Below are 15,208 nucleotides of genomic sequence, written 5' to 3'. Positions count from 1 at the left end.
TCAGTGGTCACCTTTGTGCCATCTCCCTGGGGCTGGCACTGCCACAAGTGTCTTCTGTTGCTCGTTATCTTTGGTTCCAGCTCTGCTTTTTCACAGCAAGGAAACAGTGGATGATACAATCTTGAAAAGAATCCCATGTTTTAGAAAGCTCTCCTCACTCTTCTACCAACCAAGAAAAGCACCTTTTATTACTGAGCTGCTTTTAACCATCTGTGACAACTGACCTGCTCCCATCAGCGTGATGCAGGAACAGGTCAGCAGCAACTGGTGCCACACTGGAGTATCAAAGCCTTGCCATTACACCAATACCTGGGGCTGTCAGTAAACTGTTCTCACAATTCACACTTCTTTTTTTCCAGCACAGTAAATGCTGCAAGACTAATCGTTATCCTTCAACAGATGCCCTCCAATAAAACCAGACCACAGTTGTCAGATGTACCTGCCAGGACATGCCTCAGGTGTCTGACGCCGTTAAGTGGATAAAACAGTGCCCATCAAATACAGGAGGAAGGCTCAGGCTGCTCTGCACAGTAAGAAGCTATTTGATCAGGGAGACGTTGGGAAAAGGGCAGAGGAGACTCGATTTCTGAGACAGTGAGGGCAGGTGGAGCTGCTGTGGGGCTGCGGACAGGCTTGCACAGCCTGGGGTCCATCTTTGCTTTGAGTTAACCCTGGGAAAGTCACTCAGGGTTATCCATGCTGCAAGGTTGCCTGAATTGCAGCAGATGCCATGGCCGTGCTCATAAACAGTGACTGGAGAGCATGGCACTTCTCACAGGGAGGAGGGCAGTGCCAGTGAATGTGGGACAGTGTCACTTTGGTGTCACAGCATCCCACACCGTGCTGCCCCAGGTCTCCTGGGCTTGCCCTCTGAGCTGTGAGGCCACAAAGAGCCAAAACCTGGAGTAGGCAGGCTTGGGTGCTGGTCCCCTCAATCCCTCAGCAGCATCTGCCCTGCACCTGAGCCAAGCTATGATGCAGATTTTCTCAGCTCTCCCTCCTTTGAGCATCAACCTTCAACCTTCTTTTGTTTCATATCTCTGTTAAACAAGATCCAAACAAAGGGTGGAGGGGAAAAGAAAGAAACAAATTAATTAATTAAAAATCCTGACCACTCCTTGCTACTGCCTGGATCTATTGTCTCCCTGACAAAGAAATGCCTGGCAGGGCATTCACCTTCCCAGCCTCAACCGTGCATCTCAATTTTCCCTCAAAACCCTGTCAATAACCCACCAGAGCAGTGATTCCCATTACTGCCATGGCTGTGAAAGAAGGCCTTGATACACAGGCCACCTTCTGTTCCCAGGAACCCTGCTCCTGAATGATAGCTGTGTTGGACGGCCAAGATTCCCCCGGAGCCCCTCTGCCAGCAGACACCTTGTGAGCAGCAGTGCCAAGACTGCCTTAGGTGAAAAAGTATTTCACTGGAAAAGAGAGGAAAATGCCAGACAGGCCATGGCTTCATCCAGAAGGTGCAGCAAGGTCACTGCCAGCCTCCTGGCTGCTGCATCCCCAGAGTTTCTTCATCACCACCCTGGGGCTGAGAGCTCCAGCAGTGCCACTGTCCCTCCTTGCCTTTTTCTCTGCTTTATGATCCCCTCCTTTGTCCCCCCGATCCTTGCCAGCTGTTGCAAGAAGCAGATAATGACTCCCTCATCCCTCCCTCTCAGAGTACATCCTTTCAGGAGCAGCTTTACCCCACTGAAGAAGGAATAGCAGAGCAATCTTCTCTGGAGAGCAGCTTGGAGCTTCTGATGGAGATGGGATGTGGATGAGAGAGCAGCTCCTTGGCGTGGCAGCAGGACAACACACCCAAAACAGCCACCCTGACACAAGATAACATTAACACAGCTGATGTTGCAACACTGGGGCTTTAGCTCCTAGGCACTCTCTGAGGAGCAAGGAGGATTTAATTAGCTTGGAGATGCCCCAGCAGAACTCTACAGTGTCCCATGGCGATGGTTCCCAGCTGTGAAGGCAGAACGATGGCAGAAAAAGCAGGATCACCATGGAATTACCAGCTTTGGAGAGGACGGATAGAGGGTGTTTGAGGTCCGTATTTCTTGGCAGTCATCATGTCCTTGCTTTCATCCTGCTGGCTGTGAGGATGAAGATTTGCAGATGTGCTTCTAAAGGCAACGCAGTAAGAACTGGCCCAGCTATTCACAATCTTCCTGGTCTGTCTCAGGGCTTGAGGCAAGGTGCTCCCCCCACTGCCTGGAAAGGCCACAGAAGGTCCCATGCTAGCCAGAATGTGAATTGTAACATCCTTTGGTGGAGTGAAGAACCAGAAGGAGGTGATAATAAGCCACTGAAGGCTGGTGCTTTTGTCTCCAGTGAAGCAACAGCAGCTCATTACAGTCTGTGAAGTGCCAGAGTCCCTGTTCTGCTGGGATGCCCAACAAAGCCCTTGGACAGAGGTCAGATGAGTTGCCTCTGACTCCCTGTGATGCTGGAACAATTCCTACTGTGCCACAGCTCCGGTTGGTGCCCAAGGCTGCCAGCTGAGGGGCTGGTCCTGCTCGGGCTACAGAGCATCAGTGGGAGCTGGTGATGGATGGAGCTGTCCTTGGCGCAGCAAAGGAGGGCTTTCCTCAGGCTCTGCATCTCACATGTCCCTGAGGCCCTGCCACAGCCTCACCAGGGCACTGCAGAGCACATCAATCCCTCCAGCTCCTCAGGGTATTCTCTGGCAGTACCTGCATCCTCTTCCTCCTGTGCAATACCTGCTGCTGTCCCCATAGGTTTGGGACACCCCAACCCTGTTCCCCCAGCCACAGCCACCCCACAGCCCCCAGGCCCAGCTCTGCTGAGGCTGGCACTTTGAGGGTAAATTTTGCTTTCAGGGGAGGTTTTGTTTGTCTTTGTACTGATCTGTGGGTGGGTGGATTTCAGCCTCATCTCAGCATTAGTCCTGTGTGTCAGGTGGGTTATGCCAAGAGTGACACCTGCCTTTAGTACCTTCCTTGGGCCACTCGTGGGATGGCTGCCATCCCCCTCCGTGAAGAGACAGCAGTGCTCGGGTGGCTGTGGCTGCAGGGGATGAGCAGGAGAGTGGGAATAAATATTCAAGAGGAGAGAGAGAATGAGTACTCTTCCTCCAGATGTGCCAAGGAGAAAGGAGAGAGGAGCAAAGCCCTGGACCCCTGCAGGGAGCTCCACAATGGGAATGTTCACAGCTAACCATCCCTGCTGCTCAACCTACCAACACTCTGCAGAGCTTGGCCACCACTGGCCCTGGGGACATGGGCGAGAGGAAGGTTGTGACCCCTGGCAAATTGGGAAATCTTTGCCCCTCCCAACCTCATAGGCCCTCTAAACAAGAACCAGACACTCCACAGCTTGCTACCCCTGGAGATCCCCTTGGTAGGGCTTGTTCTCATTCTCCTGGGGGCTTGGCTTCCATCTGGACTGCTGGTTGAAATCCAGCCTGGGCTGGTAGTGACTTCAAAAGGCAGTGTCATCTGAGGAGCAGTGGGTGGTCCACGGCAAGCGAGTTGATGGCTGACTGTTCTTATAAAAGCCACCGCAGTAGGGCCCCCTGCTTTCAGAAGGAAGGCAAGGGCTGCGCTGACCGCAGGGAGCAGAGCTTGTCCTCGGCCCCAGGGACAGCCACCTTAGCCAGCTGCCACAGGGAGGTGGCTGTGCACCCCTGAGGGCAGAGCTCTAGATTTGTCTCCACTGCAGAGATCAAGATCAAGAGCTGGTTTGTCCCCAGCACGGCTGGCCAGCCCTGGCTTCACCTTCCACAGGCAGCCGTGCAAAACAAAGCCCAGCAATAATGCACACAGGAGAGGGGACCCTCTGAGCATCCCAGGCAGGATCTCAATAAGACAAACCCCAGCTGGGCTCTGGGAGCTCAAGGGAGGCCAACGGGGCCCTGCAATGGCCTCAGTGTTGGCATGGAGATGGTGGCAGGCAGGGATGCTGTGTGCCAGCCAGAAGGATGCCAGCCTCATCTGCAGTGCTCACTGTCCCTGTGCCCCAGAGTCCCCAAATCCAGGGGCACAGGGCAAGGAACTGGCAGTGGGCAGGAGATTCTCAAAACTCCAGCAGGCACACAGGGAGGGTGGAGGGCAGGATGGGGGGGGAAGAGGGCCTGAAACAAATAATAAAAACAAAATCCCAGTAAGCATGTTAGAATTCGTTTGAAGTGCAGAGGAGCTTTCAGGCAGGGTATGCACATCTCCCAGCCTGGCGTGATTTACACATTCCTTGCAAGCAAAGGAATCTTCCCTGATTTGAAGTAAAACAGATGTTTTGGGGTTTTCTTTCCCCCCTCCCCACCCTCTTTTAATCATTTCTTTATTGAAATGATGGCTACACAGCCAACCAACCAAGAGCCAGAGCCCTGCTACCCCAGAAGCCAGGACTGGAGTCAGGTCCTGTGCCATGGGAGAGCCTCTTGTCATTGCAGTGACTGTACTTGGGAGCTTCCATAGGTGTGGAGCCAGCCCGGCCCCCCTGCAAATGCTGCTCCAGAGGCATCACTCCCTGCAGGTTTCTTCCCTTGTTTTTCGCTCTGCAGGGAAGAGTTGCAACTCCCTGCAGCTTTTCCTCCTCTGCAGCTACAGTTGATTCTCCATCCCTGCTCCAGCAGCCCAGCTCCAGGAGACCGTCTAACCTCTACCACCAGTCCAGGAGATGTGTTTGATGGTGGGACTTGCCCTTGTCCCCACACCACAGTGTCACACCTCACCCCAGCTGTGCTCTGTCCCAGCAGTGTGGATTGGGAAGGGCAGCCTGGTCCATGCCCAGGGACTGGCAGCAGCAGCGCTGCTCACACACCCCAAGTGAGACAACCCAGCACAAGGAATGGTGTTGGGCAGGCTGGAGCTGGGATATCTGTTGATTTCAGCACTATGTGATCTCAGTTGGGTTACTTTGCCTCTATTTTTGTCACAAGTTTTCCACCCAGGAAAATGATTTGGGGAAGGAGCATCAATTTCCCAGAGGGATGAAGAGCACTGAGTGCAGTGGGGCTTCTGAGTGCTGGTTGATGCTGCAAACTACCAGCACAGCCATGCCCTTGAGTTTACACTCAGAACAATAAGTCATGGCCAGTAGCAAATCCATCCAGATGCCCCATCTTTCTTTTCTTTCTCTTTATTTTTTTTCCTTCTAAACCCTGTTGTACTTTCTCAGTACTTCGTTGGTGGCAGGGTGGGAAGGTTTTTTGTAACACATTCACGTACCAGTGGGACTCACTCCCATTCCCGTCTGGTACAAGAGATTGCACAAGAGAGAGAAACAAATGGGGATGAGGAAATGCGTGTTTATGAGAGGCGGCGCTGTCATCGTGAGCAAGGGACCCCCCGCAGGAGAGCCGGCCTGGGAGCCAGTGGATTTCCATTCTCTCCCAACACTCCATTCATGCCTTGTTTCATACCTCCCTGGAGGCCCCGAGACTGGCCGGGGTCCCACGGCCCCGTGCGGGACTCCCACACCCCTTGTGCTGCCTTCCTCGATATTTCTTGTTGGGTGGAAAGAGGGAGATGTTGTCTCATAAAAATAATGAGCTGAGAAAGAGCAGCAGCTTTTGCCGTTGCATGCACCCCTTGTTTTCCTCCTGCAGCAGAGGAGGGTCTTCCCTCCCGCATCACCTCTCCTTTGCCACGCTCTTTGTGCTCCCCTGCAGCCCATCCTGGCAGGGCTCCTCCCAAACATCCACCACAGAGTCTCTCATGGACCTTCCTGCTCATGCTGTGGTTGCTGCCATGAGCCTTCTCCTGACCTGATCAGGATCCCTCCCTCTAATCCAAACCACATTGCTGCCTGATACGATACAGTCACCGGTAAATAACCTTGACTGCAGTGGTCTGGAAGAGCCAGGGATCCTGTATCACTGCCATTAATGATTTAGGATTGTGCATCACTTGCAGATGACACAGAGAGGGTGTCTCACCCCTGCTCCCACCCAGGCACCTCCTCCAGGACACTGCCTGCCCCCCCCCTCACTTCAGGTGGCTCTAAGTGAAAGCCACTGTGGTGACAATTCCTCCTGCCTGACGCTGATGTGCACACAAGGAATGGGAATGGCTGATTCCTGCACTCCCCTGTGCGCTGCAGAGCTCCCAGCGATGGGGCTGGGGTCCCCCCACAAACAGGTGGGGTATTAATAAAACCAAAAGTAATCGCCCAGGCACGCATACTACAATCCACTAGGGTCCCTCTCCCGTCTGCTCCTGCAGGCCCCCTGCCTCCCCCTGCTTTCTCCACACACCTCAATTTCATTATCTCTGATCTGGAGCTGCCCATTACATGCTTTTTGCCAACATAAATATTTAATCCCGGTGCATTGCACGGAAAGGCCCTTGTGGAGTTAATCCTTCAACTCATGTTTCCACTTGGAAAACAATTTCACTTGTGGCAGGGCAGCAGGTACAAGGCAGGGACAGAGCAGAGAGCTGGAGGTGGCCTGGAAGAGCTCAGGAGCTGTGTGTGGGGTGATGTAGGTGGCCTCAATGCTGTGGGGTGGGCTTCATTCCATGGGCTTCATTCTGTGGGGTGGGTTTCATTCTGTGGGGTGGGCTTCATGCTGTGGGGTGGGCTTCATTCCATGGGCTTCATTCTGTGGGGTGGGTTTCATTCTGTGGGGTGGGCTTCATGCTGTGGGGTGGGCTTCATACCGTGGGCTTCATTCTGTGGGGTGGGCTTCATGCTGTGGGGTGGCTCTGCTGGAGCAGTGAGGGTTTGGATAGGAAGTGGAAAAGCCAGAGGGGTCACTGCAAGCTGCTGCCTGGGGAGGGAGGTGCAAGGGGCACTGCCATGGGGGACTCCAGGTGCAGCACCTTGCTGGGCTTCAGCAGTGTTTGGGACATCCTGTTCCCTGCATGCTCTCAGCTGCAGCAACGTGGAAAGCCCAGAGTTTATCAGCTTGCTTCACCTGCCAGTGTGGGTCTAAGCAGCTGCATGATCCCACACTGCTCCACCAAACACCTCCAAATTCACCCACACACCCAGAGGCTGCTTACTTCAGGATCTGGCCATGATTTTACCTGTGGGCTATGCAGTGAGGGTTATGGGGTGATTGGTGCGTTTATGGGGCTATAAGGTACCTGCTGTGAGACCTCAGCAAAGCGAGATGCCCCAGCCCCAGGTCCAAAGCTATAAAGAGCATGGACAGAAATGCACCCTGGTCCTCATCCACCCACCTCTGTGCCCTCAGGAGGACAACACCTGTGGGGATGCAATGCCACAAGACATCCACCAACCTAATAAAGACCCCAAACCCAGAGGGGAGTGACACAAGGGGCAAAGAAAGCCATGTAGGGCCAAGAGTACAGTTTGTGACAGCTGAAATGGCTTGAAATCCTTCCCCTTACATCAGCAGTGATGTGTCAAAACACTAAAGGAGTATTTTGGTTTCAGTTGCTTTGTCTGAGAGGCTCCCTCAGCAATCTGGGGTGGGTCTCCTGGAGACCAACCAGCCCTCCCCAGCATCCTCTGCCCCATGTGAGAAACTGGGGTGTGCAAAGCCTCCTGTGTGCAGGGCACATCCCCATAGACCCTGCCCAGGAAGGCTGGAAGACTGGGATGTTGCAATGATGCAAACCAGAGGGAAGGAAAACATGAAAGTATCCCAGCCCTGTGGCAGGGCCCTCTCTTTGGGGTTGTGCAATGAGATTAGGAGCTGAGGCCACTCCTGTAACTGCAGGGCAGTGAGAGATGCTCGGAGGGAAGGAGAAAACTTGTACACTCCAGACCTTGCTCAGGCTGCTGCTGCAGAAATCTTCCCTGGTAGAAATCAAGAGGAGAAAAGATGGAAGACAAGCAACAGACCCTGGTCCAGGGGTATGAGAGCTCAGAGCTGTGGCAAGATGTGCCCAAGCCCAGCTCACTGCCCAGGTGTTTGGACAAACACAACCCTGTGACCCAGCTTTGAGCTCCCTTCACACCCATCCTGCCAGGGCAGTGCCTCCACACCAAACTTCATCCAGTGAAAACAGAACCCCACTGACCCCTCCATCCAGCACTCCTTGAACAACCAGCATCCCACAGACATTTTTTTTTTTAGAAACTTTTACATCATGACATAAGCTTTGGCTCCAAGGGTTTTTAGTGAAAGCCAGGGTATTTTTTTTTCCCCCTTCTCATAACAGAAACCATATTGCTGTATAATCAAATTTATCTCATTCCTGGTGAGGGAAGCAAGTGTGTGTGTGTGAGGTGACCAGGAGCAACGAGCTGCTCAGCTCTAGATCACTGATGAGCTACAGGCATGTCACACCTCTCCCTTCCAGTTTCCTTTGCTAGGACATGGCCAACATGGCCCTTCTCCTCACTCCCTTCTTCTCTACAAGATAAAAAAAAGCAGGGTGTGTCCTTTGTTGCTTGTGTCCTGGAAGGGGAATGTGTTCAAACCGTGCTGTAAGAATCAAACCAACATGGCCCTCAGCTTTCCAGCCTTCAGGACAAGGGTGCTGTGCACCATGGAGACCTGATGAACAAAACAAACTGCTCCAAGGCAGTAGCACAATGCAGGTTTGGCTGGCTTAGAGCAAATCAAAGCCAGCAACGCCCGTGTTGATATTTATATCACAGCTCTTGCACTCCCTCTCCCATTAGCCCATGAGATAAGACTTGGACGTGTAGCGGCATTAGGTTTCTACACAGTCAGGAATAAGAACACTCTCCAAGTCTGTGACTAAAAGGGGTTGGTGATACAGGATTGCTGATGGGAAAAAGGTGGAATTGTAATGATCCATTTGTCTACCAGCAGGCAAAGAGGCCAAAATCTTCTTCTCCACCCCATTGCCATTTTCCAGGAAGAATCCTATATTGGCACACTCCCCCAGCTGCAATATCCTACAAAAAAAAAACCCTCCATGCCTCCTCTCCTCCTTCCTTTTCCTCACTACATCACTGCCAGCCTTCCTCCAGCCACCTCCAGAGGGACAATGTGAATGGGTCTGGACCCAGGCAGGTTTGGGATGTAGGTGCTGGCAGTTTTTAGGGACAAAACCAATAATGTTGTTTCAATCTGATTGTCCTGAGAAAGGGGCAGAGAGGAGACAACCATGGAAGGCAGCAAAAGCTGTTTTGTTGCTCTCTGTGGCATGAGGTATGAGAAGAAGCTCATATGAGAATTTGGGAAGGAAAACATGGTCTTTCAGCAAAAAGGTGTGAGATACCCATAAACTTGGCAGATACTAAAGAAGAAGGTTCTACTGAGGTCAGAGAAAAGCATTTCCTGACTCCAGATCTGTCCCAGGTGGTTAAGTGCTGGTGGCAGAGACAGATTAGAAGGAAGATTCAGGTACAAACACAACTTTTAGAAGGGTGATGGCAAATAGTCAGGGTAGCAACAGTGCAGCAGCACCTGGAAGTGGTCAGAGCCATCCAGGCAAGCTTGGACACAAAGACAGCACGAGAGAGATTAAAACCTGAGTTTTTAAAAGGGACAGGTAAGCAGGTGATAATGGAAGTGAGACAAAATTATGTCCTTAAATCACTCAGCAAAGTAAGTGGTGAAGTTGGGAAGAGCCCCCAGATTTGACAGGCCATGAAAAAACCATGAATGTCTCTGTGGTTTTTAGACATGTATCCTCCTGATGCTGGAACCTCAGCAGGAGCCCTACCCACCTCCAAAAATCAGTGCAGAGAGATGACACCCTTCTGCTGAGCCCTGACCTCCCTGTGCAGACCATCTTTCATGGGGCCAATCCCCCTGCGAGCCACACACAGCCCAGGTGAGCCCAGAGGGTTCCGTGCTGGACTCACTTCAGCAAAAACAACCACACACCTGAGCCAGCATTTGGGCAGCCTGGCTCTGCCACAACCCCAAAATGCTGAGAAAGAATGAGCCTGCATTTGGACTACAGGCCTAGGATTTAGCAAACACTTGTTCGGCTCCTGACTCGCCTTGTTTGAGCTTCCGCAAGCCAGGAATGCCTGAGGAGAAACTACAGCCATGCTCCGCTTGGCTTTGGGAAGCTGGAGAGTGCGTGGAATGGGAGAGGTGGATTCAGTGAAGCAGCACAGCTCCTGTGCACACAGGGGACCCGGCCAAGGGCTATAACAGATGTGTTTTAACCCATGCCACTGAGCTATTTGGGATCTGTCTCCGATTGCTCCAGCGCTCATTCACGTGTCTTCCTGACCAAAGACCAACAGCAACAATTAGCATCATATAAGGAGCAGGGGACTGCTGCCAGCATTAACACACTCTTGAGCACCAAGGCTTTTCCATTCCACTTTTTATCCCAGCTCTGCACACGGCAGAGGTCACTCTGCATTAATCAGCCTTGCTCCGGGCCAGCTCCTCCAGCACATTCAGCCTGTGGGATTGCAGCCGCTGCCTCTCCATGCTCTGATGGGTTCTCCCTGCTCCACACCTCTGCCTTTTTCCTTGAGCTCACTGAAAAAAGGGATGTTCCATGTTATCCCAAGCTGATCCTGCAGACCCTACAGAGAGTGACACTGCCTGGGCAGGACATGGTGGTGGGTCCTGGCTGCAGACGAGAGCCTTGTGTTGTTATTCTGAACTCTGACTAAATCCCCTTCCCTCCAACAGCAGCCCTGAATCTTCAACCCCTAGGAAGAAGTTTCCACCTTTCCAACACCCCTGAAACGTGCTCTCCCAGAGCCTTTGGACTGGTTCATGATCACCCTGGGGAAACCCTATCTGAGCCAGCAAAGGGAATGTAAAGTCAAGACTTCTTCACGGCATATAAGCACACTCCAAGGAAAGGCTCTGGAAGGAATCCTGATGACTTCCATATTATTTCCAGTAAATTTTGTGCTGATTCTTGGCACAAACACTGGAAATGAATAGGCTAGGTCAGGAATGTAAATAAAGTGAAACATTGGGATTTAATCTAATCTATAATTATAGTATCTGTGGCGCGGGGAAGAGGTTGGTGTGTTTGTACTGCAGCTCCATTGAGGAGCTGGAGGGGGCTTTGATTTCCATTTCCAGAGTTTCCCTCTTTGGCTGGGGGATACTTGGTGTCTCCCCAGGAACCTGAAGGGAGTGTGCTGGGCTGGCAAGGCTGCCTTCTGGTAGCCAAGCAGGTACAGCTCAGCCATGAGGCATCCCCAGGCACTCCCTGAGCAACGGGGTGAGAGCTGAGATGGATGAGCTGGGCTGAAGGCTCAGGGAGGCTGTGGGGTGCCCAGGGGAAGCTCCTGCCTCCTCAGTGAAGAGATTGGATGGGTTTGTGGGATGCTCAGTCCTCCAAGCTGAATTTGATCTCTGAGACAATCAAGAGCCCTTTCTCCTCACTGTTGTTTTGGTTTTGGTTCATCACAAGCTGCCTGTCAAAGTCTGGTGCTCCCAAGGCTCCCAAACCATCCATCTGAGTGGCACTGGCTGCTGTCCAGGCTGGCTGCTCCATGTAAGGTGAGCACTTCATAAACACATCAAACATCTCTCCCTCTGCCCTCCTCACCTCATCCTCTTCCAGATCCACCTGGGAGGAAGCTTGACAGACAGCTCTGGTCGAGCTGACCTCGGGCGGGGAAGCAATCTCTTCTCCATTTCATAACAATATAAAATTTCTACTTTTTAAGAACCTCAACAAAACTCCAAAGTCTTCAAGGACCATCCTCAGTATCCTTGTGTAGGCCCATGGGAGTACATTCCATGAAAGCAGCATGGGTCTCCATGGCTGGGCACCTGTGTGTGGCAGACTGGCAGGGCTGTCCACACGTGTACACGAGCCTTTGGAGCATGTGTCTTTGTTGACATGATCTAATTTCCCTGGAAAACCCTCTATGCAGGGACTGGCATCTTAACCCCAATGTGTTAAAGGCAAGGGGAAGAAAAGGGCTGAGAGGCAACATATTTTCATCAGACTGAGACTGCAAAGGACAAAGAAATTAGTTCTTTTGTTCATTTATGTTTTGGAATTACAGAAGTCTCAAAAGCAAAGGAATTAATCAGGCTTTGTTTATTTGTTTGCTTGTTGAACATTTTTTGGGTTTGTTTTCATACTCCAGCCCAGCTTTGATCTCAGGCTGGTCGTACTCCAAATGAATGGTCCACAGCAGAGGGTAATTGCTGTAGGTACTACAGAAGAAAAGGGACAGAATGTTTAACACATTTACAGGGCAGAAGAGACTTCCACGATCTCCCAGTCCCCTTGCTAAGGTTATGTGATACCCTCAGACTACCACAGAAGCAAATAATTTGTTTTTGAAGAGCTCTGATATTACAGACCGTGTGCTTACCTCCAGCCTAGAAAACAGCACAGGGCCCTGCAAGTGGCTATAATCAGGATTATACCCAGCCCAGAGCTATTATAGATAGCTATTTTTCCACAGAAACAAATGAAACAAGCAGAAGAAATTCAATTTAAGAAATGACCCCGTGCCCGTGTTTGTGTTGTTGTTCTGTCTGTGCGGGCGCAGAACAACGTTAGCCTCACATTTCACTGCTCTGGCTTTCCTCACGCTGTGTTGCAACCGTGTGGACATCTGAGCAGAGGGATATTTCATGGGGGTGCCTGTGTATCTGAGAATGCTCAGAAAACATGCTGGGCAGGGCCCAGGTTGGAGAAGGTGTGTGTGTGTGTTGGGCAGACAGGACCCACGGCAGCTCATGCCAGCATGGAGCAGGGGGTTGTCAGCCCATGCTGGAGCAGGCAGCAGCAGCCAGCGAGGAGGGGGTGCTGTGGTGTGCCCACATGTCATTTTTTTGGATGCCCAGGAATGTGGGTCTGTGCCCCAGAGGTGCCCAAACAAACATGTGGCCGTCCATGTGTGCTGTGGGGACCGCCCCAGGAGGGGAGAGCCAAGCCCACCCGAGCACTAGCTGTGGGACAGAGCCAGAACTGTGCATCACCCTGGGGCCTGTCACCACACAGGACAAGCTCCAGAGCTCCCTGGTGCTGGGGCACTGCTGCCTGCTGGCTGCCTGCAGCCATGGCTCCCCACAAAAGCTTCTGTCCCTTGCCCAGGGGCACCCACAGAGCAGGAGCCAGCCCCAGGACACAGGGCATTGCCAACCCTGCTGACCACCTCCATGGCAATGTGCCTTGGGGCAGGGAAGCAGAAGCCTGGCTTTGACCAGGGATGACAAAACCCTGGACAAAGCCCTCTGCCTTCCACCCAAGGCTCTCCCAGCCCTTTGCAGACACCAGAAATTAGATCACAGAGCCCCTAAAGCGACGGGTGAGTGCAATTACCCTTGCCTGGCAGATGGGGAAGATGACTTGGCAGCCCAGGCTGCCCAAGAGCCAGACCTGCTGGCTCCCAGCTCCATGTGCTCACCATGGCAGCAGCCTCCATCAAAACCAGTGGCTCTTCCCTCTCCCAGTGCCCCTGGCAGGCGGGAGCTGAGAGCTCACAACGGACCAGTTTTATGGGCGTTGGGTTGTTAGCAAGCTCTGTGGTTGCTCCAGCCTCTCCCTGGCTTTTCAGAGCAGCCCAGCTCCCAGAGATATAAATAATTATATTTATGCATTATAGATATTTAACAAGAAAATGTCTGATATCATTAAATGGCAAGAGGTATCACTTGGAGCCCACTCCTGGAGACAGCCCTGCTCCAGGGATGTGCAATAAAGGCTTTGGAGGCTGTCAACATACTTAACTGGGAGGCGGTGGAGGGAAAGTATTAATCAAGGTCTTAAAAAGTTCTCGCTGACAGACTATTTGCCAGCTCTCACTTTAAATGCTTTTGTGGTCCCATAAAAAGTTTCATTACTCACTACAAAATGTGTTTTAATTATTGCAGTCGCTCTGACATTAAGCCCTGGGTGTTTCTCTCTTGCTTACTCTGTCTCTCCTCTGTCTCCTTGCCTCTTTGCTCTATTTTTCCTCTCTTACTGATCTGACTCCTGACATCCCTTTCAAGACAGAGGATGCCCTGGCTAATGAGCCAGGTTGGAAAGCCCAGACCCTGTCCAAATGATACTAAGGGAGAAGTTAAAATTCAGATCTTGACATTATCCCTTTGCTCTGGAAACTAACTAATCCACAAGGTTCAAACAGAAAATTCAACCCCCAAAAAGAATCTCAGAAGAGTGAAGTGTTCACAGTAAGTGGGTGGTGGACAGAAGGATTTGGTGTCTCTATGATCTGAAGTATGTCCTGCTAAGAGAAACAGCAACTTATAAACACCTGTCACGCTTTTGACATCTATTTCATCCCACCAGGCACTTGGCAACTTGCTCCAATCTGACCACATCAGCTCAGTTCATCCATGAGAGACAGCCCTGTCCACCAGGCATGGACCTGGAAACCCAGAATACTGAAAGTAGGTGTTATCCTGGACTATCCCACTGACTCCCAGTGCCTCCAGCACTGTACTGGCAGACACTGGTTTTCCATTTCACCATTTCCATTTCATGTAACAGGAAGAGTCTGACCATTTTCCCTGTGTCTGGTGTAACACTGTGCTGACCAAAGAGGTCAATAACAATTCAAAAACAGCATTGGAGCTCCCTCCTTGCTCCCAGCAGCTCCCCATGTCTCTCCTTACTTGTACAGACCATCTGGTTCCAGGCACTTGAAAATGACTGAGTAGAGGCTGGTTTCAGGGACATCTCCGTGGCTCCGACCCGCTGCCACACAGGAGGTTGCGAGGCCAGAGAGCAAATCATCCGCAAAGCTCAAGGATTCTCCTGCAGAGCAAAGAGAGGAGCGAGACCAGAACATCAATACAGGTGTAGAATTACTGCTGACCACTTAAAAATCACCGTAGGAACACGCAATCAACAAACTCGAGCTGGCTGTGGCTGCAGAATGTCCCAAGTCTGTTTGGAGAATGTCACCTAAAGGCAGTAGGAAACACACCTGGGCCATCAGCTGTAGCAGGGACCCTTTGCAGGAATGGGGGCCAGGGCTGTCTCTGCTTGGCCAGCTGCAATCACAGCACGGAGGGGATGTGTGGCCTCACTGCAGACACTGCAGACAGAACCACAACCCACAGGTGGGCTACAGAAGATCTGGAAGCCTGGAACAGGGATCTCCTGCCCTTGCTGCATGTCCAGCTCTCAAAAAGGGCATGGCCTTTCCAAAAAATTACCTGCCACAGCAAAAGGTGTTTCTGCTATGTTGGACAAACAGTGAAAAAGACATTTTTAGTGATGGGTGGAATTGCTCTCAATGTGATTTTTTTTTTTTTTTTGTTTATTTTTTTTAATTCAATGACTGCCAGTAGCTTTGCATTCCCTTTCATCTGCACTCTGCCAGCTCCTGAAGCTCTGACTGGAGCTCCTTCAGTTGTGCTGAAGAACATTTATTTATAAGCACTCGAAGA

The 15,208-nt window shown here is 51.6% G+C and overlaps 1 protein-coding gene across 2 annotated transcripts in view; it reads right to left on the bottom strand.

Annotated features, from left to right (window-relative positions):
• The window catches only part of ASTN2 (astrotactin 2), a 304,458-nt gene that overhangs the window by 14,655 nt on the left and 274,595 nt on the right, over positions 1 to 15,208 (bottom strand). For both annotated transcript variants that reach the window (XM_005527196.3, XM_088065722.1), the window contains one exon: positions 14,429 to 14,570. In XM_005527196.3, the coding sequence (XP_005527253.1) occupies positions 14,429 to 14,570 (142 nt within the window). The remainder of the gene's footprint in view (positions 1 to 14,428; positions 14,571 to 15,208) is intronic.

Source organism: Pseudopodoces humilis, chromosome 22 (genome assembly GCF_049639895.1).
Source record: "Pseudopodoces humilis isolate 2021_Gansu_Grassland_sample_001 chromosome 22, ASM4963989v1, whole genome shotgun sequence".
NCBI lineage: Eukaryota > Metazoa > Chordata > Aves > Passeriformes > Paridae > Pseudopodoces > Pseudopodoces humilis.
Note: the sequence above shows the minus strand (reverse complement) of the source record. Positions and strands in the feature narration are given on the sequence as shown.